Source organism: Pseudophryne corroboree, chromosome 11 (genome assembly GCF_028390025.1).
Source record: "Pseudophryne corroboree isolate aPseCor3 chromosome 11, aPseCor3.hap2, whole genome shotgun sequence".
Classification (NCBI taxonomy): Eukaryota; Metazoa; Chordata; class Amphibia; order Anura; family Myobatrachidae; genus Pseudophryne; species Pseudophryne corroboree.
In genome coordinates, this window is record NC_086454.1 from 222,076,952 (window position 1) to 222,103,531 (window position 26,580).

Here is a 26,580-nt window from a genome sequence, read left to right on the forward strand (position 1 = left end):
TTTAGAAAGGAGATCGAGCGGTTGCAAATGACATATCACGCCCGATGTCTGTGAACGTCGTCGTTCAAACATATCGGGTCAGCCCTACATCACAGCCAATGCAGATATATATCGGCATGTCTGTCTGTTAAGGTGGTATGCCGAAATTTCAGTATACTGACATCGGCACTCCGTGTGCCAGAATGCCGGCATGGGGGCAAGCGCAACAAAGCCCGTTGCGGGATCGCTGTGCTCGCCATGCAGCGTGCTCTGTTCTAGTCTCCCTCTATGGGTGTCGTGGACACCCACAGAGGAGGAATCACCTACTTTACCGGTATTCCGGCGGCAGTATAGTGTGGATCCCGGCGTTGGGATTGAGACAGCCGGGATCACAGCGGGCGGTATTTTAACTGCATACCGTGTAGTTGACCCGCGGACTGCCTGTACTTTGGCTGCAGGGACTGACATTACCACAGGTCGAGCAAATTCGAATTGCTGCCCAGTAGTGACGTCAGGATAGACATATCAATTGGTAAGTGTCTGTGTTCCCTTTTCCGGGAGTTAGAAAAGCCAATTCCGAACTTTAATTATTTTTTTTTATTAGAATTATCATTAAATTCCGGAATTCAAAGTACATTGTGGATAGCGCCTGGGGCAGGGGGGAGAATATTTATATTCTACGGTATGTTCAGGTCGCAGTAGCTAGTCCTTTTACACTCAGTTACCTGTAGAATAGGTGGAGTTTTATTTTGCAGTTGCTGTCAGTCACTAAGAGGCTTGGAGCGCACTGCACGGTGACATCATCACTATGTGGCATGCTCCTAGCCAATCAGTGACTGAGACCAACCGCATCACAGAACTCCAGCTGCTCTACTGCAGCTAAACCTGGGAGAGGACTGGACAACGTGCCTACCAATAAGTAAAGCTCGTTCTGACCATAGCGGGTACAAGGGAGAAGGAAAGCAGTGGAGGGGGAGGATATATTCACCAGGAGTCAGTACTGCCCAAATCATGTGCTTTGTGGGAATATTACCCGAACGCCATAAGATCATGGAAGAGCTCTGTGAGACCGTTATGGGACAACAGGAGAATAACACCTGTGCGTAATGATAAGCTCTAAGCATGCATACTAGTGCTATCAGAGAAATATTAAAATTTACATTACACATCTACGGAGGTAAACTAAATAAAAAACAAAACAAAAAACCTATAGGGTTAGATTTGTTGTGTAGCTGGTCGTTTTTACTGGTGGTTGATGCAACAACTAAGGGTTTGTTTGCAATACACTTTTTTTATAGATTAAAGGCGGCAAGATAATGTCTGATGTAATGACTGTGTTGTACAAAGTCTTAGTATCATTAGCCAACAGATGTCTTTAGAATAACTCCCTTCTCCTCTACATCAGGACATCATCTCTGCCTCCATTAGACTGGCCCTTACCCACCCATTACGGACAGTGTGAGCTGAAGGTAGAGGTACAGCCAAAGACTCACCATCGAGCACACTATGAGACAGAGGGGAGTCGTGGAGCTGTGAAAGCGGTTACTGGTGGTCATCCAGTTGTGAAGGTACTATATAATAATCCTGCCTTTATCCTAAAATTACTTTTTGCTTGGCAATTCATTTTGGCTAAATGTACTTGTTTATAAAGGCCTACTTTACTAAATGAACATTAATAAAACATACCACTATAGTTTCTCTAACGTCCTAGTGGATGCTGGGGACTCCGTAAGGACCATGGGGAATAGACGGGCTCCGCAGGAGACTGGGCACTCTAAGAAAGATTTAGTACTACTGGTGTGCACTGGCTCCTCCCTCTATGCCCCTTTTCCAGACCTCAGTCAGAATCTGTGCCTGGCCAGAGCTGGGTACTTTTAGTGAGCTCTCCTGAGCTTGCTAATAAGAAAGTATTTTAGTTAGGTTTTTTATTTTCAGAGAGCTTCTGCTGGCAACAGACACTCTGCTACGTGGGACTGAGGGGAGAGAAGGAAGGTTGACACCATTAGCTCCAGAGGGTTCGAACACAGGATCTTAACCTTGGTCGTCCGTTCCCGGAGCCGCGCCGCCGTCCCCCTCGCAGAGCCAGAAGACAGAAGCCGGCAGAAGCAAGAAGACATCGAAATCGGCGGCTGAAGACTCCTGTCTTCACATGAGGTAGCGCACAGCACTGCAGCTGTGTGCCATTGCTCCCACACTACCCGCACACTCCGGTCACTGTAGGGTGCAGGGCGCAGGGGGGGGCGCCCTGGGCAGCAATTATGATACCTCTTGGCAAAAAGGCACATATATACAGCTGGGCACTGTATATATGTACGAGCCCCCGCCATTATTTTTACACAGAAGCGGGACAGAAGCCCGCCGCTGAGGGGGCGGGGCCTTCTTCCTCAGCACTCACCAGCGCCATTTTCTCTCTACAGCTCCGCTGAGAGGCAGCTCCCCAGGCTCTCCCCTGCAGTCTCAAGGTAGAAAAAGGGTAAAAAAGAGAGGGGGGGGGGGCACATAAATTTAGGCACATTTATCATTATACAGCAGCTACTGGGTAAACACTAAGTTACTGTGTAATCCCTGGGTTATATAGCGCTGGGGTGTGTGCTGGCATACTCTCTCTCTCTGTCTCCCCAAAAGACCTCTTGGGGGTCCTGTCCTCATTTAGAGCATCCCCTGTGTGTGTGCGGTGTGTCGGTACGTTTGTCGACATGTTTGACGAGGAAGGATACGTGGAGGCAGAACAGGTGCAAATGAATGTGGTGTCGCCGCCGACGGTGCCGACACCTGATTGGATGGATATGTGGAACATGTTAAATGATAACGTGAACTCCTTGCATAAGAGATTGGATAAAGCTGACACATTGGGACAGTCAGGGTCTCAACCCATGTCTAATCCTACAGCTCAGAGGCCGTCAGGGGCTCAAAAGCGCCCACTATCCCAGATTGTTGACACAGATATCGACACGGATTCTGACTCTAGTGTCGATGGCGATGATGCAAAGTTGCAGCCTAAAATGACTAAAGCCATCCGCTACATGATAATAGCAATGAAGGATGTATTGCACATATCGGAGGAAAACCCTGTCCCTGACAAGAGGGTTTATATGTTTGGGGAGAAAAAGCAAGAAGTGACTTTTCCCCCGTCACATGAATTAAACGAATTATGTGAGAAAGCGTGGAATTCTCCTGATAAGAAAGTGCTGATTTCCAAAAGATTACTTATGGCGTATCCTTTCCCGCCATCGGACAGGTTACGCTGGGAATCCTCCCCTAGGGCAGACAAAGCGTTGACACGCTTATCAAAGAAGGTGGCCCTGCCGTCACAGGATACGGCCGCCCTAAAGGATCCTGCGGATAGAAAGCAGGAAGGTATCCTGAAGTCTGTTTATACACATTCTGGTACTGTACTGAGGCCAGCAATTGCGTCGGCCTGGATGTGTAGTGCTGTGGCAGCATGGACAGATACTCTGTCTGAGGAGATAGATACACTGGACAGGGACACTGTTAAACTGACCCTAGGACATATCAAAGACGCTGTCCTATATATGCGGGATGCCCAGAGGGACATTTGCCTGCTGGGCTCTAGAATAAACGCAATGTCGATTTCTGCCAGAAGGGTCCTGTGGACTCGGCAATGGACAGGTGATGCCGACTCTAAAAAAAACACATGGAGGTTTTACCTTACAAGGGTGAGGAATTGTTTGGGGACGGTCTCTCCGACCTAGTTTCCACAGCTACGGCTGGGAAGTCAAATTTTTTACCATATATTCCCTCACAGCCAAAGAAAGCACCGTATTACCAAATGCAGTCCTTTCGTTCACAAAAAAGCAAGAAAGTCAGAGGTGCATCCTTTCTTGGCAGGGGTAGAGGAAAGAAGCTGAACCATGCAGCTAGTTCCCAGGAACAACAGTCCTCCCCGGCTTCCACTAAATCCACCGCATGACGCTGGGGCTCCACAGGTGGAGCCAGGAGCGGTGGGAGCGCGTCTCCGAAATTTCAGCCATCAGTGGGTTGGCTCACGGGTGGATCCTTGGGCTATACAAATTGTGTCTCAGGGATACAAGCTGGAATTCGAGGTGACGCCACCTCACCGTTACCTAAAATTGGCCCTGCCAGCTTCCCTCATGGAAAGGGAGGTAGTGTTAGCGGCGATTCGCAAGTTATATCTCCAGCAGGTGGTGGTAAAGGTTCCCCTCCTTCAACAGGGAAGGGGTTACTATTCCACTATGTTTGTGGTACCGAAACCGGACGGTTCGGTCAGACCCATTTTGAATTTAAAATCCCTGAACATTTATCTGAAGAAGTTCAAGTTCAAAATGGAATCGCTCAGAGCGGTCATTGCAAGCCTGGAAGAGAGGGATTTTATGGTGTCTCTGGACATCAAGGATGCTTACTTGCATGTCCCCATTTATCCACCTCATCAGGAGTACCTCAGGTTTGTGGTACAAGATTGTCATTACCAATTCCAGACGTTGCCGTTTGGCCTGTCCACGGCACCGAGGATGGCGGAGATGATGGTGCTCCTTCGAAAGCAAGGAGTTACAATTATCCCATACTTGGACGATCTCCTCATAAAGGCGAGGTCCAGGGAGCAGTTGCTGATCAGCGTAGCACACTCTCAGGAAGTGTTGCAATAGCACGGCTGGATTCTGAATATTCCAAAGTCGCAGCTGATTCCTACGACCCGTCTGCCCTTCCTGGGCATGATTCTGGACACAGGCCAGAAGAAGGTGTTTCTCCCGGCGGAGAAGGCTCAGGAACTCGTGACTCTGGTCAGAGACCTCCTAAAACCAAAACAGGTGTCGGTGCATCACTGCACGCGAGTCCTGGGAAAGATGGTGGCGTCATACGAAGCCATTCCCTTCGGCAGGTTCCATGCAAGGATCTTTCAGTGGGATCTTTCGGACAAGTGGTCCGGGTCGCATCTTCAGATGCATCGGCTGCTCACCCTATCCCCCAGAGCCAGGGTGTCTCTTCTGTGGTGGCTGCAGAGTGCTCACCTCCTCGAGGGCCACAGGTTCGGCATACAGGACTGGGTCCTGGTGACCACGGATGCAAGCCTCCGAGGATGGGGGCAGTCGCTCAGGGAAGAAACTTCCAAGGGCTGTGGTCAAGTCAGGAGGCTTGCCTGCACATCAATATCTTGGAACTAAGGGCCATATACAACGCCCTGAGTCAAGCGGAGCCTCTGCTTCGAATCCAACCAGTGCTGATTCAGTCAGACAACATCACTGCAGTGGCCCATGTAAACCGCCAGGGCGGCACAAGAAACAGGGTGGCAATGGCGGAAGCCACCAGGATTCTTCGGTGGGCGGAGAATCACGTGCAGGCACTGTCAGCAGTGTTCATTCCTGGAGTGGACAACTGGGAAGCAGGCTTCCTCAGCAGACACGACCTCCACCCGGGAGAGTGGGGACTTCATCAGGAAGTCTTCACGCAGATTGCAAATCGATGGAACTGCCACAGGTGGACATGATGGCGTCCCGCCTCAACAAAAAGCTAAAAAGGTATTGCGCCAGGTCAAGGGACCCTCAGGCGATAGCTGTGGACGCACTAGTAACACCCTGTCCAGTCGGTCTATGTGTTTCCTCCTCTTCCTCTCATACCCAAGGTGCTGAGAATCGTAAGAAAAAGAGGAGTGAGAACAATACTCATTGTTCCGGATTGGCCAAGAAGGACTTGGTACCCGGAACTGCAAGAAATGCTCACAGAGGACCCATGGCCTCTGCCTCTCAGACAGGACCTGTTGCAACAAGGGCCCTGTCTGTTCCAAGACTTACCGCGGCTGCGTTTGACGGCATGGCGGTTGAACGCTGGATCCTAGCGGAAAAAGGCATTCCGGATGAAGTTATTCCTACGCTGATAAAGGCTAGGAAGGACGTGACAGCAAAGCATTATCACCGTATATGGCGAAAATATGTTGCTTGGTGTGAGGCCAGGAAGGCCCCTACAGAGGAATTCCAGCTGGGCCGATTCCTGCACTTCCTACAGTCAGGAGTGACTATGGGCCTAAAATTTGGGTCCATAAAGGTCCAGATTTCTGCCCTATCCATTTTCTTTCAAAAAGAACTGGCTTCACTTCCTGAGGTTCAGACGTTTGTTAAGGGAGTGCTGCATATTCAGCCCCCTTTTGTGCCACCAGTGGCACCTTGGGATCTTAACGTGGTGTTGGGTTTCCTGAAATCCCACTGGTTTGAGCCACTTAAGACCGTGGAGCTAAAGTATCTCACATGGAAAGTGGTCATGCTGTTGGCCTTAGCTTCGGCTAGGCGGGTGTCAGAATTGGCGGCTTTGTCATGTATAAGCCCCTATCTGGTTTTCCATGTGGACAGGGCAGAATTGCGGACTCGTCCGCAATTTCTGCCAAAGGTGGTGTCATCTTTTCATTTGAACCAACCTATTGTGGTGCCTGCGGTTACTCGTGACTTGGAGGACTCCAAGTTGCTGGACGTAGTCAGGGCTTTGAAGGTTTATGTAACCAGAATGGCTGGAGTCAGGAAGCCTGACTCGCTGTTTATCCTGTATGCATCCAACAAGCTGGGTGCTCCTGCTTCAAAGCAAACTATTGCTCGCTGGATCTGTAACACGATTCAGCAGGCTCATTCTGCGGCTGGATTGCCGCATCCAAAATCAGTGAAAGCCGAGCTGCTACTTGGTCGGGTTTAAACACATTTGCAAAATTCTACAAGTTTGATACCCTGGCTGAGGAGGACCTTGTGTTTGCTCATTCGGTGCTGCAGAGTCATCCGCACTCTCCCGCCCGTTTGGGTGCTTTGGTATAATCCCCATGGTCCTTACGGAGTCCCCAGCATCCACTAGGACGTTAGAGAAGATAAGATTTTACTCACCGGTAAATCGATTTCTCCTAGTCCGTAGTGGATGCTGGGCGCCCGTCCCAAGTGCGGACTTTCTGCAATACGTGTATATAGTTATTGCTTAATAAAGGGTTATGTTATGTTGGCATCCATTGGTTGATGCTCTGTTGTTTGTTCATACTGTTAACTGGGTACGTTTATCACAAGTTATACGGTGTGATTGGTGTGGCTGGTATGAGTCTTACCCTGGATTCCAAAATCCTTTCCTTGTAATGTCAGCTCTTCCGGGCACAGTTTCCTTAACTGAGGTCTGGAGGAGGGGCATAGAGGGAGGAGCCAGTGCACACCAGTAGTACTAAATCTTTCTTAGAGTGCCCAGTCTCCTGCGGAGCCTGTCTATTCCCCATGGTCCTTACGGAGTCCCCAGCATCCACTACTGACTACGAGAAATAGATTTACCGGTGAGTAAAATCTTATTTTTTTGATACACATAATACTCAATTAATTATTTAGCTTAAATATATTAGTGTAGAAGTTCTCAAATGCGGTCCTCAGGCACCATGTTTTAGGTATATCCATGGCTCAGCACAGATGATTAAATAAACTTGACCGAGGTGCTAACTAAGTCACCTGTGGCCAAGCATGGATAAACGTAGAACTTGGACCGTTGGGGTGCCTTGAGCACTGCGTATGAGAACCTCTTTATTAGAGTAACTTTACTAATTTTCCACTTTACAAATTAATGAGAGTATATTAATTCTAAGTTGCATGACCATTATGAACACCCTTATCTAAATACTAAAGTAAATTATATGTAATGTACAAACAATACCGCCTATCACATGATCGTCCTCTGAGTAGCACTTGTAGTCACAACTCTCCACACTGTTCCTCCCACATATGCCCATTCCCAGATGTTTTTTTGTGGATAGCGTTCTATGCTATATGTTCAGGTACCACAACCGTGCTGCTATGCACTTATTTTGTCTGTTATTACTGGAACAGGAAACTGGGTGTACTCTTATGGGCCACATTCAGAGATGTCCTCAAACCTTCGGGCATAAGAGTATTGAGTGTATGTATCCAGTACATTTCCCTTTGGGCTAATTTTTTGTCTCTGTCCCTGCCCCTTGGTCCTACTTTGATGTGTTCGATCGCTTTAAAGGTTACAAAGTCGGGGTTGGATTGATGGTATTTGTTAAAGTGTTTAGAGACAGTGATTTCCAGTTTATTCTTTATTGCTCTGATGTGCTCCTGTATTCTAAGCCTAAGGGGTCTCTTGATTTTTCCTACATACTTGTACCCGCAGGCACATTCTAAGCAATAGACAACATAGTTAGTGGAGCAATTTAATCAGATCCCTAATTTTAAAGGTTTTTGATTGGTTCGAGTTCTGAAACTTTTTGCGGTCTTTGTGGGCATATTTACAGATGCAACAATGATTGCATCTGAAAAAGCCACATGTTTTGATCCAATTTTCTGATTGTCCCGTTTGTATTGGTCTTAACATGCTGGGGGCAGAATGTCTCTCAAATTCCTTGCCTTCCTGTAGATGGTTCTTGGCCGATCTGGTAGTATTGAGGTAAGTACTAGATCTAGCTTTAAGATATGCCAGTGTTTTCTCAAAGTTTCATCAATTCTATGCTCCCCAGCATTATAGGTTGTAATAAAATTCAAATGTTAGTCCCCTTCTTTCTGTTTTACTTGATACGTCAAAAGGTCTTCTCTTCTTGTATTTTTGTTTTTTCTCCTTGCTGTTTCTACTATTTCAGTCGGATAGGTTCTTTCAATAAATCTCTCTGAGTAAATGTTGAGCTGTTCCTGGAAATCTGTATCTTTAGTACAATTGCTTTCTCATACGTCCTAGAGGATGCTGGGGAATCCAAAAGGACCATGGGGTATAGACGGATCCGCAGGAGCTTGGGCACACTATAAAGACTTAAACTGGGTGTGAACTGGCTCCTCCCTCTATGCCCCTCCTCCAGACCTCAGTTAGACTTTGTGCCCAGGAGTGATGGGGGACACACTAGGGGAGCTCTCCTGAGTTTCTCTAAAAGACTTTGTTAGGTTTTTTTATTTTCAGGAAGACCTGCTGGCTACGGGCTCCCTGCATCGTGGGAGTGAGGGGAGAGAAGCAGGACCTACTTCTTCTTAGTTCAAGGGCTCTGCTTCTCGGCTACTGGACACCGTTGGCTCCAGAGGGTTCGATCACTTGGTGCGCCTAGCTGCTTGTTCCCGGAGCCACGCCGTCAATCCCCTCACAGAAGCCAGAAGCAAGAAGTCGGGTGAGTATTAGAAGAACAGAAGACTTCAGTGACGGCAGAAGACTTCAGTAACGGAGGTACAGCGGTCGCTCTGCGCTCCATGCTCCCACACACCAATGGCACTCACAGGGTGCAGGGCGCTGGGGGGGGGGGGAGCGCCCTGGGCAGCAGGTTGCTGATTTCTTCTTAAGGCTGGCGTAAAAGCATTTCGGTACCTGGGTATCGTATATCATACCCCCGCCAGCATGTAACTGTGATTACTTCCCCACCGCCTGCTCCCACGGGTGCAGGGCGCTGGGGGGGGAGCGCCCTGGGCAGATATTTTAAACTTATATCAGTGACTCTCTGGCGGTGCCGGGGCTCCGTGTCCCGGACGCCTGCCAGCAGGGGGTAGCGCACTACGCCCCTTTTCTTTCCCTGCCGCCGGCTCTTACGGGTGCATGGCGCTGGGGGGGGGGGGAGCGCCCTGTGCAGCATATTACAGGTGACAGCATATTACAAGTGATTTGTTATGCTGGCGGTGCTGGGGCTCCGTGTCCCGGCCCCCGCCAGCGTGTGGTAGCGCACTGCGCGCCATTTTCCCACTGCCACCGGCTCCATGGGTGCAGGGCGCTGGGGGGGGGGAGCGCCCTGGGCAGCATTTGTTGAATCATCCCGGGCGGGCGAACATACCCGGACACCGGGTGTCTTCACCCCGCCAGGGCATCGCTCCCACACACCAACGATTTCCGCGGGGGGGCGCCCTGGGCTGCGCTGCGCTGCGCTATTTGTACATATAGGGGTGTATACAGGGGGTTAATCCCTGTATATAAGCCCCAGCTCAAATTTAAGGTTATGTATAGGTTTGAGTGGGCTTAAGCGCTCCGGGAAGGGGCGGAGTTTATCCCTCATAGAGTCAGCGCCATTTTCCTCAGTTCCCCGCCAAGGGGGGGGGGGGGCACAGTGTTTTAATGCTATATGGTGGTCATATAGCATTATGTTTTATAATGGACGCATAATCACTCTTATATTACATAAATTCACTGTTTCCCTGGTTGTACCCACTATTGGTTAGTCGACATGTCGGCAGGTGTGAGCGTTTTGTCATAAGCTGCTGTGGGGATAACTGTCGGCGTCGCCGGCGTATGCCGGTACTTGATTCGGAAAATTATTAGCAAATGGGTTGTGTGCTTAGACAGTAAACACGATAGGGGAGATACAGTTGTTTATGGATGCCCTGTCGCATCAACTGTATTTCCTGGGTAAAGAATTATCAGGCTGTTATTGCCTTGTACCTGTATATATATGTATTTCTCATACGTCCTAGAGGATGCTGGGGACTTCAAAAGGACCATGGGTTATAGACTGATCCGCAGGAGCTTGGGCACACTATAAAGACTTAAACTGGGTGTGAACTGGCTCCTCCCTCTATGCCCCTCCTCCAGACCTCAGTTAGACTTTGTGCCCAGGAGTGATGGGTCACACACTAGGGGAGCTCTCCTGAGTTTCTCTGAAAGACTTTGTTAGGTTTTTTATTTTCAGGAAGACCTGCTGGCTACAGGCTCCCTGCAGCGTGGGAGTGAGGGGAGAGAAGCAGGACCTACTTCTGTGAGTTTCAAGGCTCTGCTTCTCGGCTACTGGACACCATTAGCTCCAGAGGGTTCGATCACTTAGTGCGCCTAGCTGCTTGTTCCCGGAGCCACGCCGTCAATCCCCTCACAGAAGCCAGAAGAAAGAAGCCGGGTGAGTATGAGAAGACTTCAGTGACTGTAGAAGACTTCAGTAACGGAGGTAACAGATCGTGCTACACTCCATGCTCCCACACACCAACGCACTCTCAGGGTGCAGGGCACTGGGGTGGAGCGCCCTGGGCAGCAGGTTACTGGGTTTTCCTTAGGTCTGACCTAAAAGTGGATCGGTGCCTGGACACTGTAGATCCTACCCCCGTCAGCATATAGCACATCCCCCCCCCCGGCCAGCTTATTACTGTGGCCATTTAATTTTATAACTGGTGCTGCTGGGGCTCCGGGTCCCGGTCCCCCGGCAGCTCATCGTGGCGCATTGCGCGCCGTTTCCTGCCCGCCGCCGCCTCTCCTGGGTGCAGGGCGCTGGGGAGGGGAGCGCCCTGGCCAACTTATTTTACACTAAAACGTCCGGCGGGGCCGAGGCGCTGTGCCCCGGACCCCGCCAGCAGGTTCCCGCGCGCTAAGCGCCAGCCGCCTCCGACGCCGTCTCCGGATGCCGGCTCCGGAAGTGCAGGGCGCCGAGACGGAAGGGAGCGCCCTGGGCTGCAGAAGTCCCCGGCGCCGCGCACAATACCGCTGGGCATAAAAGCGGTCGTGCCGGTGCTCCCACACACCAACGATGGGTGCAAGGGGGCGCCCTGAGCGTGAATGTTTAAATATATATGGTGGAGTGGTGGTAGTATGGCGCCACAGGTGTATGTGAATAAAATTGAGTAAAAATATGTATACAATTTCTGGACACTCCTTAGAATATTTAAGGTGTCTGCTATCCCCCAAGTAAATTCAGGCAGTGATAAGCTACCTCAGATTTATGGATAGAGAGATGGGGATGGGGGCACCAGCGACCAACGGTGTCAAAGATAATAAAAAAAATAAAAAAAAAAAATACTTAAAAGGAAGAGGCTGGATACATTTTTAAGATTAAAAATTAAAATTAAATTTATTTATAATAAGAGTTAGGATATCAAAAATTTTTAAATATATATATATATATATTTATGTATAAGTATAGTGAATGTACACTATGTAAAGACCCAGTATATGATGGTGAAAAAACGCTGGGAGAAGGCGGAGCTTAGTCCTCGGTACGAGTCAGCGCCATTTTCCTCACATTCCCCCCAGAACTTGCTGTATAGTAAGATGGAGGGGGGGGGGGGCACAGTGGTTATACTGCTATATGGTTGTCATATAGCATGATGTTGGGACACTGTGTTTTTTAATGCTATATGGGTGTAATAGAGCATTATGTTAAATAAATTCACTGTTTCCCTGTTTACTTACCCACTATTGGTTAGTCGACATGTGTCAACAGGTGTGAGGGATTTGTCAAAAGCTCCTGTGGGGATAACTGTCGGTTTCGCCGACGCTTAGCGGTACTTGATTCAAACAACTAAGTATTAGCAGGTTGCTTTTGTGAGCTTAAAAACAAGTAATCACGCTAGAGGAGACACGGTTGTCTGTCGATGCCCTGTCGGCGTCAACGGTATTTCCTGGGTAAAAGAATTAACAGGCTGTTATTGCCTTGTACCTGTTTTTGTATATATATATTTATATATTTATTTATGTATGTATATATATATATATATATATATATATATAATCACGTCTGTACGGGCGGCACTCTCGGCGAATAAAGCAAGACAAAACTCCAAGGATACTATCAACGTTTCAATGTAAATAATTAAATTTTCATCAGGACAAATAAACATACAAACATACATACCTATATAGCCCCCTCTGATTGTGCATGATGCCGTCCGCCAGCCGCGTCCGCCCGTCACTTCCCGCCCGGTCCAATGACGTCATCCGCAGGCGCCGGCGTCCGGCGTCATGACAACCTGGACGAAGCACACCATTAGTAACCAAAAGTGACCAAGTGCTTAACACATATAAAGTGCAAAAGAAGAAACATATGTTACAATCCTGTAAGGAGAATAAGAGCTGTTATACATAACAAAACACTGTAAGACCTATGCTGTAACAGTACATGAAGTTCAAGATAGTCTCATACGGAGTAAGAGAACGATAAGGTTATGACAGACTTCGTAAAATACATAATGATAGCAGCTCAAAAGGACAATATCCTATGGGTAATGGCTAGCATAAGGAAATAGTCAAAATATTTGCAATATAGTTGAGCTAACAGCGCAGCTTAATAAAAACCATTAATGAAAATCTGTGGAGACCATACAAACTCCACACCATAACACGCAGTTATAGTCAATAGATTCAAATCTGACTAGATGTATGCATCCCATATTAGCAGCGGATACAGACAATCAGAGCAGAGAAATATAAAGAGGCAGATATTGAGAACATACTGACTCCACACCAATGCAAAGACTACCAACAGGTTTCTGTGAAATACTGCATAAAGCTAAAACCTCTAGATAAAGCAATTGAGGCCCTGATGTTCATTGAGTCCTCTGGGGGACATTGTGTCAAGCAGATGGATCCATTTAGCTTCCCTTTTAAGCAATAAAAGACCCCTATCACCCCCCCCCCGTCTAAGTGGGGGAATGTGGTCTATAATGCGATATCGTAATTGTGCCAGAGAGTGACGAGCTGACACAAAATGCCTAGATATCGGTTGGTCGCTTTTTCCAGAACCGAGTGCCGCTCTAATAACGGATCTATGCGCCGCCATCCGTTCTTTAAAGGCGCATTCCGTTTTGCCCACATAATGTAAGCCACAGGGGCAACTCAGCAGATACACCACAAATTTGGTTGTACAAGTCACCCGGTGTAAGATTTTAAATTTTTTACCAGTATACGGGTGACAAAAGCCATCTCCAGCAATCATATGGCTACAAGTCGTGCAGCCCAAACACTTGAAACAACCCAAGCGTGTCGGGTTAAGAAAACCCACAGATTTGGCCTCATGAGCTAACGGAAATTGAATATCCGTTTTTACTACATAATCTCTCACGTTCTTACCCCTTTTGTAGGCTGGCATGATTTTAGTATAGGCTAGGCTTTTCAAATGTTTATCGGACTGCACTACTGGCCACAGGGACTTAGTTAGTCTATTAATCTGGTTGCTGGAACTATGAAACTTATTGGTCCAAATCAATCGATCTTGTGGTGTTTTAATGACAGACGTAAGTACAACAGATCTGGGAATGCTTAATACTTTCAGCTTAGTAGCTAATAAGTCATCTAACGGATAGCCCCTCTGTTGGAACTTTGTAACCATAGAATCTAGTGCTGGTTCTACCGCACTCTCATCGCTTACGATCCTGCGTACTCGCAGCATCTGAGAGTACGGGAGACCTTTCTTAAGAGGTACTGGGTGATGACTAGAGGCTAACAGCATATTATTCCTATCTGTAGGCTTAACAAAAAGCTTGGTATTGACTTTGCCATCAAATATTTGGATACATACATCCAAAAAGTTGATGCTCCTATGATCAAAGCTATAGGTAAACTTTACTGGTGAGTCTGATTCATTATGTCTAATAAGCAGGGACTCCAAAGTTTGTTGAGACCCATCCCACAGTAACAACAGATCATCGATGTAGCGTACATATAAAATGATCTGGGTGTTGAATTCAGGACGATTCAGGAGCAAGGATTCCTCCACTGCAAACATATAACTGTTCGCAAATTAAGGCGCCACATTACTCCCCATTGCGCACCCCTGCAGTTGCAGGTAGTACGCATTATTAAACATGAAATAGTTACGCTGTAGGGTGAGTTCAAGCAAGCGAAGAAAAAGGTCCATCTCAGGACCTTTGTACAATGGATTCCCTTCAATCAAAGACCTCACAGCCCGAATTCCTTCCTGATGGGGAATACATGTGTATAGGCTATTGACATCAATCGTTGCCAATATACACTCCGGCGGAATCTGTTGGAGCTCTCCCAACCGTTTCAACAGCATGGTTGTGTCTTTGAGATAAGATGCCTTAGCCTGCACACATGGTTGGAGATAAAAATCTAAATACATAGATATTTTTTGATATAACGATCCCCTGGCTGATATAATGGGCCTAGCAGGAGGGCAATGGGCATCCTTATGGATTTTCGGTAACGAATAAAGTAATGGGGTTACCGGAAATCTGGTGGTTAAAGCATCACATGTGGTTTGTAGGATCAATTCGCTAGACACAGCCTCACTAAGAATCTTATCTAGTTCCTGTTTGAATTGGGAGGTGGGATCAATAGGGAGTTTACGGTAGACACTGTTATCACTCAGTTGGCGGTCCAATTCTGACACATAGTCTGAAACATTCTGGATAACTATGGCCCCACCCTTATCGGCGGGGCGAATGACCACATCATCATATTTACTGAGCGATTGCAGTGCCTCTCACTCCTCACGACACATATTCGAGTAACTTGATTTAGATGTAGAAATCGCTTTTTGTACAGAACTATTTAAGGTGCGACAAAAAACTTTAATAGATTGGTTATGAGACACAGGGTCAAATCTCGAATTAGTCCGTAGTGAAGGTGGAAAATCACTAACTGGATCCAATAAGGCAGGTTTATCATTAAAATATTCCTTGAGGCGTAGCTGCCTCTCCAATTTAAACTGTTCGATCTTCCACTCAAAAGAATCAAACCTGTTAGTGGGAACAAAGTTCAGTCCCTTGGAAAGAACTTGGGTTTCCATAGGAGAGAGAGTTCTGTCTGAGAGATTGAAAATTATTTGTTCCGTTTGTACCGGGGACGTCCCGGACCTCGACCTCTTATTCTGGCCCCCCCTCCTCGTACATTGCCTCCGGGGTCTGCAATTTGGGCCCTTGTACGAACCCCTAAAGGGGGACGACCGGAGATAGTGTCCTGGGATTCCACCTCACTCGCCGAGGCATTTCCATCTGTGGAGGTGTCTGTATCAAGGGGAACCTGATTGTTCCGATGGGGGTAACGTCTCCTAGTAAATCTGCCAGAATTGGTCGTGCCGGTGATCCACGGATATACTTGTTTCCGTGTATAGTCCATGTTCACTTTCTCCAACTTATTCCGTTTGTACGCAGGATCGTAAGCGATGAGAGTGCGGTAGAACCAGCACTAGATTCTATGGTTACAAAGTTCCAACAGAGGGGCTATCCGTTAGATGACTTATTAGCTACTAAGCTGAAAGTATTAAGCATTCCCAGATCTGTTGTACTTACGTCTGTCATTAAAACACCACAAGATCGATTGATTTGGACCAATAAGTTTCATAGTTCCAGCAACCAGATTAATAGACTAACTAAGTCCCTGTGGCCAGTAGTGCAGTCCGATAAACATTTGAAAAGCCTAACCTATACTAAAATCATGCCAGCCTACAAAAGGGGTAAGAACGTGAGAGATTATGTAGTAAAAACGGATATTCAATTTCCGTTAGCTCATGAGGCCAAATCTGTGGGTTTTCTTAACCCGACACGCTTGGGTTGTTTCAAGTGTTTGGGCTGCACGACTTGTAGCCATATGATTGCTGGAGATGGCTTTTGTCACCCGTATACTGGTAAAAAATTTAAAATCTTACACTGGGTGACTTGTACAACCAAATTTGTGGTGTATCTGCTGAGTTGCCCCTGTGGCTTACATTATGTGGGCAAAACGGAATGCGCCTTTAAAGAACGGATGGCGGCGCATAGATCCGTTATTAGAGCGGCACTCGGTTCTGGAAAAAGCGACCAACCGATATCTAGGCATTTTGTGTCAGCTCGTCACTCTCTGGCACAATTACGATATCGCATTATAGACCACATTCCCCCACTTAGACGGGGGGGGTGGATAGGGGTCTTTTATTGCTTAAAAGGGAAGCTAAATTGATCCATCTGCTTGACACAATGTCCCCCAGAGGACTCAATGAACATCAGGGCCTCAATTGCTTTATCTAGAGGTTTTAGCTTTATGCAGTATTTCACAGAAACCTGTTGGTAGTCTTTGCATTGGTGTGGAGTCAGTATGTTCTCAATATCTGCCTCTTTATATTTCTCTGCTCTATGATTGTCTGTATCCGCTGCTAATATGGGATGCATACATCTAGTCAGATATGAATCTATTGACTATAACTGCGTGTTATGGTGTGGAGTTTGTATGGTCTCCACAGATTTTCATTAATGGTTTTTATTAAGCTGCGCTGTTAGCTCAACTATATTGCAAATATTTTGACTATTTCCTTATGCTAGCCATTACCCATAGGATATTGTCCTTTTGAGCTGCTATCATTATGTATTTTACTAAGTCTGTCATAACCTTATCGTTCTCTTACTCCGTATGAGACTATCTTGAACTTCATGTACTGTTACAGCATAGGTCTTACAGTGTTTTGTTATGTATAACAGCTCTTATTCTCCTTACAGGATTGTAACATATGTTTCTTCTTTTGCACTTTATATGTGTTAAGCACTTGGTCACTTTTGGTTACTAATGGTGTGCTTCGTCCAGGTTGTCATGACGCCGGCGCCTGCGGATGACGTCATTGGACCGGGCGGGAAGTGACGGGCGGACGCGGCTGGCGGACGGCATCATGCACAATCAGAGGGGGCTATATAGGTATGTATGTTTGTATGTTTATTTGTCCTGATGAAAATGTAATTATTTACATTGAAACGTTGATAGTATCCTTGGAGTTTTGTCATGCTTTATTCGCCGAGAGTGCCGCCCGTACAGACGTGATATTTCTGAGGGAGGTGTATTCCTCTCCCATTGGGAAGGCACCGGCAGTTTACCTGAAGTATTCGGAGATTTAAGGAGTGCCACCTGACTGGTTGATATATATATATATATATATATATAAAAAACAGGGGGATGGGGGTGCCAGCGACCATCGGTGTCTAATGGTTTTTAGATATGATATGAAGAAATGGCTGGATACATTCAGATAAAATTATAAAATTCAATTTAATTTATAAAAGAGATTGGTGGGATAAGTTTACAAGCATAGGGAGATATTTAAGAATACAACAAAGATATTTTTTTTAAAAACCGGATATATAACATATGAGAATAAAAAATTAAATAAGAAAAATATATCAATATTCTAAAAAGATAAAAACAGTGCTTATCTTTTGAAATGGAGGGTCAGTTTAGAGGTACACCCAACGCGTTCCGTCCATCTGACTTCATCAAGGGGTAGGGTGCTAATGAACAAGGATGGTATTTATAGCTGGTGTCATGTGTTCATAGGTAATTATGACATCACTTCCTGTTAAAAATCTAATAGGCATAGTACTACACAATTCTCTATGTAAACATAAGTGTGCTGAGGGGGCAGTGAAATTATGTCCTGTGGTGTCATTTTGTGTAAAAAACAAGTACTAGAATGCTGTATTTTCAGTCTGAAGTGTCCGAGACGCGTCCTGGGTCATTTCCGCCCCGTTTCCGGTGTCCGCTCAGACGGTGTGCGCATGCGCGTCAGGCCGAACTTCCGTTATCGGTTGCTTTCACGAGCGCACTGAATGTTCCCCACTTCCGTCCTTTGCTTCTAGTGGAAAGCGCCCCACTTCCTATGCGGATTACACTCGGCTGTTCCCTTTGCTTTATTGGAGGAGGAGGTTGTCATTCATTGCGGCGGCCATTTTCATGGAGTTCGTTACAGCTGCAGACATATTTTTTGTGAGAGTAACCGCAGTCTCCAAGGGAACCATACATAGTAAAAGATATAGATATAAACAGAGATTAGTGCCTGTGTTTTTATTTTCTAAAAAGCAATATAGGCTTTATATGATACTGATGTATTAGAAGAATGGAGAGATTTTAGATCTTAATTAAACCTTGCATTAGTGCTGCCGAATCTTCTTTGCCCAAATATCCATCATAATTAGAAAATATAAATAGTACATTATAAGGAGATATGGGTGGTGGGATGCCAGGAATTTTTAGAAAAAAACGTAGATATAAATAACTTCTTAGGTGACACATCGCCAGGGTTGAAATTAATGTGGTTAAGATATAAGTGGCGACAATAGTGACTATAAGAGTATATATGAGGAGTCCATCATACTTGTGGTGCTAGAAAATAATTCAGTAAACGAGTTATAGGGAGGATTACTATTTGTGTCCGTCATGTAATAAGTGTTGTGTGTTTTAATTAGTGCATAATGAATTAGTGCATAATTGACAGACTGTGGGGTATTTTAACCATACTGTCTAATGTGTGTGATGGACATCCTCAGTGTGTCAACATTGCATAGATTATTTTTAGCCAGCCGATATGTACAGTACCCAATCTTCGCAAATGGTTCCCCATTTGGTACTGGTTAGGCCCTACACTGCTTAGCTTCCAAGATCGGGCGAGATTGGGCGTCCGCCAGTGTGGTATGACTGTATCTTTTGGTGTGGCGACTCAATAAAACACAGTAGAATGCTGTTTATTTGAGATGTTGACATACTAGTTATAAGTGCTGTTGTAACATATTTAATTTTAAAGTGCCAAGTGCATATAAATAGTGAGAGATAAAAACCAGAATATATAGCCAGCGGAGTCTCTTTTCACAGGAACGGTGCGATCTCGTAGCCTTCATTAAAACCCATGGGATGGGTGGTTTTCAATTGGAAAATCCAATACATCTCCCTCTGGGAGAGTTTCTTGGCTAGGTCGCCGCCTCTTTCATTGCTTGTGACATGTTCTATCGCCTTGAAGGAAAGTTCTTCTGGATTGGAGTTATGATGAAGTTTGAAGGCAAGGTTTAATTAAGATCTAAAATCTCTCCATTCTTCTAATACATCAGTATCATATAAAGCCTATATTGCTTTTTAGAAAATAAAAACACAGGCACTAATCTCTGTTTATATCTATATCTTTTACTATGTATGGTTCCCTTGGAGACTGCGGTTACTCTCACAAAAAATATGTCTGCAGCTGTAACGAACTCCATGAAAATGGCCGCCGCAATGAATGACAACCTCCTCCTCCAATAAAGCAAAGGGAACAGCCGAGTGTAATCCGCATAGGAAGTGGGGCGCTTTCCACTAGAAGCAAAGGACGGAAGTGGGGAACATTCAGTGCGCTCGTGAAAGCAACCGATAACGGAAGTTCGGCCTGACTCGCATGCGCACACCGTCTGAGCGGACACCGGAAACGGGGCGGAAATGACGCAGGACGCGTCTCGGACACTCCAGACTGAAAATACAGCATTCTAGTACTCGTTTTTTCACAAAATGACACCACAGAACATAATTTCACTGCCCCCTCAGCACACTTATGTTTACATAGAGAATTGTGTAGTACTATGCCTATTAGATTTTTAACAGGAAGTGATGTCATAATTACCTATGAACACATGACACCAGCTATAAATACCATCCTTGTTCATTAGCACCCTACCCCTTGATGAAGTCAGATGGACGAAACGCGTTGGGTGTACCTCTAAACTGTCCCTCCATTTCAAAAGATAAGCACTGTTTTTATCTTTTTAGAATATTGATATATTTTTCTTATTTAATTTTTTATTCTCATATGTTATATATCCGGTTTTTAAAAAAAATATCTTTGTTGTATTCTTAAATATCTCCCTATGCTTGTAAACTTTTATCCCACCAATCTCTTTTATAAATTAAATTGAATTTTATAATTTTATCTGAATGTATCCAGCCATTTCTTCATATCATATCTAAAAACCATTAGACACCGATGGTCGCTGGCACCCCCATCCCCCTGTTTTTTACCTTTAAATTATAGACAGCTTATCCCTGTCTAATTTGCTTGGAGGCTAGCTGACACCTTATATTTACAAAGGAGTGTCTACGGTTGGGTCTATTTTTATAACCCTATATATGATCTACTTACACAAATCTGTGGCGCCGTACTACCACTATTTCATCATATATATATATATATATATATATATATATATATATATATATATATATATATATATATATATATATGTATGTAGGGGGAGTGTTATTTCAATTGTCTGCTTCCCTCAGACCCCTTGGGGTTCCAAAATTATTATTATTTTTGTCCGCTTACTATTCCGTGCTGTTGACATTTACTCAGTTTCTGTCGGCCGTAACATTCCTGGTAGACCCACATCGGGGGCACGTCAATACACATTCACAACACTTACTGTCACTAGAGACCTGCCGGGTCAGGACAATCCACTTGCGCATAGGTTGTATCTATATGTATATATATGTAGATATAACTTTATATATGCATGGTTAGGATATGGGTGTTTTATTGTGTATTACATTATGTATATCAATGAATGCTGAAATAATGGTATTCTTCGCCTGTGCGGGTCGCTCTGTTTAAGCTCTAGATTGGCCGGGACGAGTTGGTTTCGATCATCTCAGGGAGTCCGAATATTATTCTCTTCACAACGCGGAGAGAAAATTATGACAGTCAACTCCTGGTCGACGCAGAGCCCGGTCCCAAGGGATCATACACAGGCAGCTAAGGGAAATTTTGTTTCTATACTTTGACCTTGTTGGCACTGTATGCACTTGAGGGAGTGTTGTAGTCGGGTAGGCATCCGATAGAATTATCCTACCCAGAGTGGGTAGGCTTGCCTATGTTATTTTTCCTTATAACATTACAGCAGGATGCCACGTGACAGCTGGTGGTGTGACCGGAAAAATGCGGAAGAGGTCTCCGGGAGTTACTGGTGGGAGGTATACAGCTGTTAGGTGTGGCCTCTGTTCAGTCAATCTCGGCGGTTTCCGCTGGTAAGTCTGAATTCGTGAGTTAGCCTCTTTCACAACGGTGACGCATTCTTTTGTGGGATGCAGTCGTTTTAACCGGTTCGATACCATTCTTTTTCCTTTTCTGTGTAGACAGTGGAAGGTGAAAAGGTAAGTGTTCTGCAGCCTTGTTAGGGTCGCAGAAGTGGACGTAGTTTTCTGTTTCCACTACATCCACCTCTTGTCACTGAGTCTATCGGGCGGGTCCTCACTCCGGTGAGCACTCGTCTACTAATTCTCAGTTAGTCCAGGAATAGACTAGACCTGTGAGTTATTTGTAGAAGCCAAAGGGGAACACTGAGTTACGGTGGTTTCCCCTTACTGGTTTTTCTAATAGATCTTGCCTTTCCCCTCTGGAGGGGGAGGTAGTGCGCGACGCCATACAGAGGTGCGTCCGGTTCAGGACTTTGTCTGGTTGTCCCTGTATAAAGGTGCAAATCGTTGTTTCTCTCTGACTGTCCTTCGGCACAGGGATTGGCTGCTGTTCCCAATGACGCAGAGGGCAAAAGTGGGTTTCAGAGTAGATGCTGAACGGTTAAGGTTCGGTGTTTTTCCTGTGGAAAGAGGTCTGAGGATCGGTTTTGAGGTGACACCTCATCAATATGTTCCGTTAATAAGACAGATGGGTGCGGCTTAGGGGGCCTTTTTCGGTGAGCAGGTCTAATACCAGAGTGGTTTTCATGGGACCAGTTGGAAATGCGGTCCGGGTCTCACCTGCGCATGAACCGGAATATAATCCAAACGGCCAGGACAGCGCTCCTGTGGTGTCTGCTCGGTTCTTTTCTTCTAGAGGAATGAAGGTAAGGGATCCAGGTTTAGATCCTGTTGTCCGTGCATACAGATCTTCGAAGCTGGGGAGCAGTCCGTTGCAAGGGACGTATTTCCAGAGGATAAGGTCAAGTTGGGAAACTTGTCGGCTGTAAGCTTTCTTGAATTAAGAGCTAATTTAGACGAACGTATTCTTTGTGTTCTGCCCGTGTTAGTTCTGCCAGACGACCTGTCAGCAGTGGCGTAAGTAAGCCGCTGTGGTGGTACAAGGAGCGAAGCGGCAATGGCGGAAGATGCACAGTTGCAATTGAGTGGGAAATAGATTTCCTCTGCGGACACGATATCCAGCCGGGGAAAAATTCAGCTTTCCCAGACGTAACAAGTCTTTGAGGGGTGTCACAATTGGACATGTTGGCGTCTCGCCTCAACGAGGGGCTTCAAGGAGATTGGTCCAGGTCACGGGACATTCAAGGTATGGCAGTGGACGTCCTCGTGACACCGTGGGTGTTTTTAGTCGATCTGTGGCCTCTCCGCTTTCACTTTTCTGACAGTGGTAAGCGTAAGATGATCATAGGTTAAGGGGATTCTCTTGAATCCGGTCTAGCCAGCGAGGGTTGGCTATCCAGTTTTTCATGGTTTACTCATAGAAGATTACTGTCCTCTTCCTCTACGTGAGGTAATGTTACAACAAGATCAGGGCGTGTATCAGGACTTACCGCGGCTGCGTCTGACGGCGGGGTGGTTGAATGCCATATCCTAAGCCGAACGGGTGTTCCCAGGGAAGTCGTTTCCTCAATTCTTCAGGCTAGGAAAGAACTAACGGCAAAGCGTTACTACCGTAGTTGTGTCTCGGTGTGTATCCAGGAAGGCTCATATGGAGGACTTTCAGCTAGGTCGTGCTTATCCATACGTTACAAGCCGGTGTGGAGGCAAGCCTGATAAGTTTTCTTTACAAAATTTCTCTCTTGGAACGTGGTCAGGCTATTGGCTTTGACGTCCGCAAGGCGGGTGTCGGAAGTGGTGGTTTTGTCTCACAAGAGCCTTGTTTGATCTTTCAGGTGGATAGAGAGGAATTGAGTACTCGGTTGGTAGTTCTACCAAGAGTGGTTTCTGGGTTTCGCTGAAATCGGCCTATTTTGTTGCCAGTGGTTACTTAGGCTTTAGCTAATTCAAATTCCCTCGATCTGGCCAGGGATTTGAGTAGGTAGGTCGTCAATTTGGCTCAGTTTGGAAAAACAGAGGCTCTGTTTGTCTGATATGTTCCCAGCATGGTCTGGGAGACTGCGTGATGCAGTTTGGCATGTTCGTTCTACGGCTGAATTGCCGTCACCGAAGTCGGTGGAGGTCCATGCTTTTGGGAAGATGGGTTTATCTTTGGCGGATGCCCGAGGAGTCTCGGCGGTTCCACTTTGCCGAGCGGTTTCTTGGTTGGGATCAAACGCTTTTGCTAGGCTCTACAAGTTTGATACCCTGATTTTTGGGGACCTTATGTTTGCTCATTCGGTGCTGCAGAGTCCGCACTCTCCCGCCCGTTTTGGAGCTTTGGTATAAACCCCATGGTCCTTTTGGAGTCCACAGCATCCTCTAGGACGTATGAGAAAATAGGATTTTAGTACCTACCGGTAAATCCTTTTCTCTTAGTCCGTAGAGGATGCTGGGCCCCCGTCCCAGTGCGTACTGTGTCTGCAGTTATTGCTTTTGGTTACACCCTGGTGGTGTGTCCTCTGTCTGGCGGTTGCTACTGTTGTTCATGACATGGCATGCGAGGTCTTATTTTTGCTTATGTGGACACAATGGTTGTGTTACATATTCTCTCAGCATGTGGCTGTGTTTTGTTCATACCGTTGGCTGGTATTCTACTGAATACCACGTTTTACGGTGTGTTTGAGGTGTGAGCTGGTGTGACACTCACCGTGTTATAACAATAAATTCTTTCCTCGAAATTGTCCATCTCTCCTGGGCACAGTTTTCTAACTGAGGTCTGGAGGAGGGGCATAGAGGGAGGAGCCAGTTCACACCCAGTTTAAGTCTTTATAGTGTGCCCAAGCTCCTGCGGATCCATCTATACCCCATGGTCCTTTTGGAGTCCCCAGCATCCTCTACGGACTAAGAGAAAAGGATTTACCGGTAGGTACTAAAATCCTATTTTTTAGCCTACAGAATTGTGAGAATGGTACAGGTTGAGTATCCCATATCCAAATATTCCGAAATACGGAATTTTTTGAGTGAGAGTAATATAGTGAAACCTTTGTTTCTGATGGCTCAATGTACACAAACTTTGTTTAATACACAGTTATTAAAAATATTGTATTAAATGACCTTCAGGCTGTGTATATAAGGTGTATATGAAACATAAATTAATTGTGTGAATGTACACACACTTTGTTTAATGCACAAAATTATAAGAAATATTGGCTAAAATGACCTTCAGGCTGTGTGTATAAGGTGTATATGTAACATAAATGCATTCTGTGCTTAGACTTGGGTCCCATCACCATGATATCTCATTATGGTATGCAATTATTCCAAAATACGGAAAAATCCGATATCCAAAATACTTCTGGTCCCAAGCATTACTCAACATGTATATTCATTTTCCACTTATCTAAATATCCACTTTTAAAATGAAGATAACTGTTTATGTCTACAGTTTTTATATAGTTTTTTGTGGAAACATTGGTATTTTCCGACATCAAAATCAGGTCTAAATATTCAATTTCTTTTTCATGAATTTTGTAAGTGAAGGATAAGTAAAAATCATTCACTGAAATATAGTAAAAAAATTCTAAAAAGGAATCCTCACTGCCTTTCCATGCATGCATGCATACATATATATACACACACACACACACACACACACACACACACACACACACACACACACACACACACACAGCATAAGCACTGGGCATGTCACCGGTGCAAAACACTTTGAATACGAACACTATTTTTTTTAGTATACTAGGATTATTTTAATAAGTCACGGCGCCGTGCCTGTACCGACAGCATAGTGTAAATAACCAGGGTGTTTTTTATTAAAAACCCCCAAAACATTTGGTTTTAAACCAGCCAACCCTGGTGGGAATCATTTCTTAATGCCTAAACAAACCATTCGTTAATGCTGTAGAATAGAACAATTGCCCCAATAGCACATTCTAGTAATAACTGGAGAAAACATTTGTTGTAAGAGGCATCTATCCTTTTTTAAATCCAGTTGATGAAATGGCTATACCCACCTATCTTGCTGATCATTTTAATAGTCTGATTGCCCTACAGTATAAAGCCCTTTTATTGTCAGCAGTGTAAGTCTGTGTACACGGCGTAATTCCTCGCTGATACAGTCAATGTTGGGCTGCCTGCACAGTCTATTTTCCCTTGTGATTCCGATCCCGCGGGGCTGCACATCGGCATCGCAAGAACTAAACACTGTGCGATATGCACTATATTTTCTTACGATTTTGATTATATAGTCAAAATCGTAAAAAAAATCGCATCGTGTGTACACACCATAATGATGTATCTAGTTTAAGTTGATATCCCCTTGTTACCATTACATTGACAGGTATTCGATATTTAAACTCAATTTGCGTGATACCTCACATACGTTGCTGAATAATAATAGCTATACCAATATAATTTACATTTATTCATAAATATGAAGCATATAATTATTGGTATTACTTTAGAGCGCAGTGTGTTTTCCCTTCTTATAAATAAGTCAAGTAAAAGTATACATGACATGCAAAAGAACATAAATAAAGACATGCAGTTCTTCATGATTTGGGGATATTACAGCCTTGTGTTTAGTCAGTGGTTCCCAAACTTTGTTCTCAGTGACCACCAACAGTTCATGTTCACTTGTGATTCTGGAAAACTTCAGTTGTTAAAGGTCCTGGAGGACTGAGTTTGGGGACCACAGTGTTCACAAAAAGATATAAATTGTGTGGACCTCCACCCTCATACCTGTAGGCATTAGTGATGAAATTTAGCACCCTCAATCACCGTGTGTGTGTGTGTATGTATGTATGTATATATGTGTATGTATAATATATATATTTTAACCGTTTCTTATATAGCGCAGCATATTCCGTTGCGCTTTACAATTAGAACAACAGTAATAGAACAAAACTGGGTAAAAACAGACAGACATAGAGGCCTTCTCGCAAGCTTACAATCTATAGGGAAATAGCATCTATCCTTACAATCTATAGGGAAATAGCATCTATGCCTATCTATTGCATAATGGTCCACCAGATTGCTAGGTTCTTAATGGGTTATTTGATGATACCCCGCAATGTTGGCCAAGTGTCAGGAAGGTGTGAGAGTAAAGAAAGACAAGATATGTGATGTTATGTATACTGTACAGAGAGGATGTAATTAGATAGGGAAGCACTGAAGGTTATGTGGGTGGGTCTG

At 45.2% G+C, this 26,580-nt stretch overlaps 1 protein-coding gene across 1 annotated transcript in view; it reads left to right on the plus strand.

Moving 5' to 3' along the window:
• The window catches only part of NFATC3 (nuclear factor of activated T cells 3), a 664,419-nt gene that overhangs the window by 300,664 nt on the left and 337,175 nt on the right, over positions 1-26,580 (plus strand). The window contains exon 3 of the mRNA XM_063945273.1: positions 1,385-1,547. Coding sequence (XP_063801343.1) covers positions 1,385-1,547 — 163 coding nt within the window. The remainder of the gene's footprint in view (positions 1-1,384; positions 1,548-26,580) is intronic.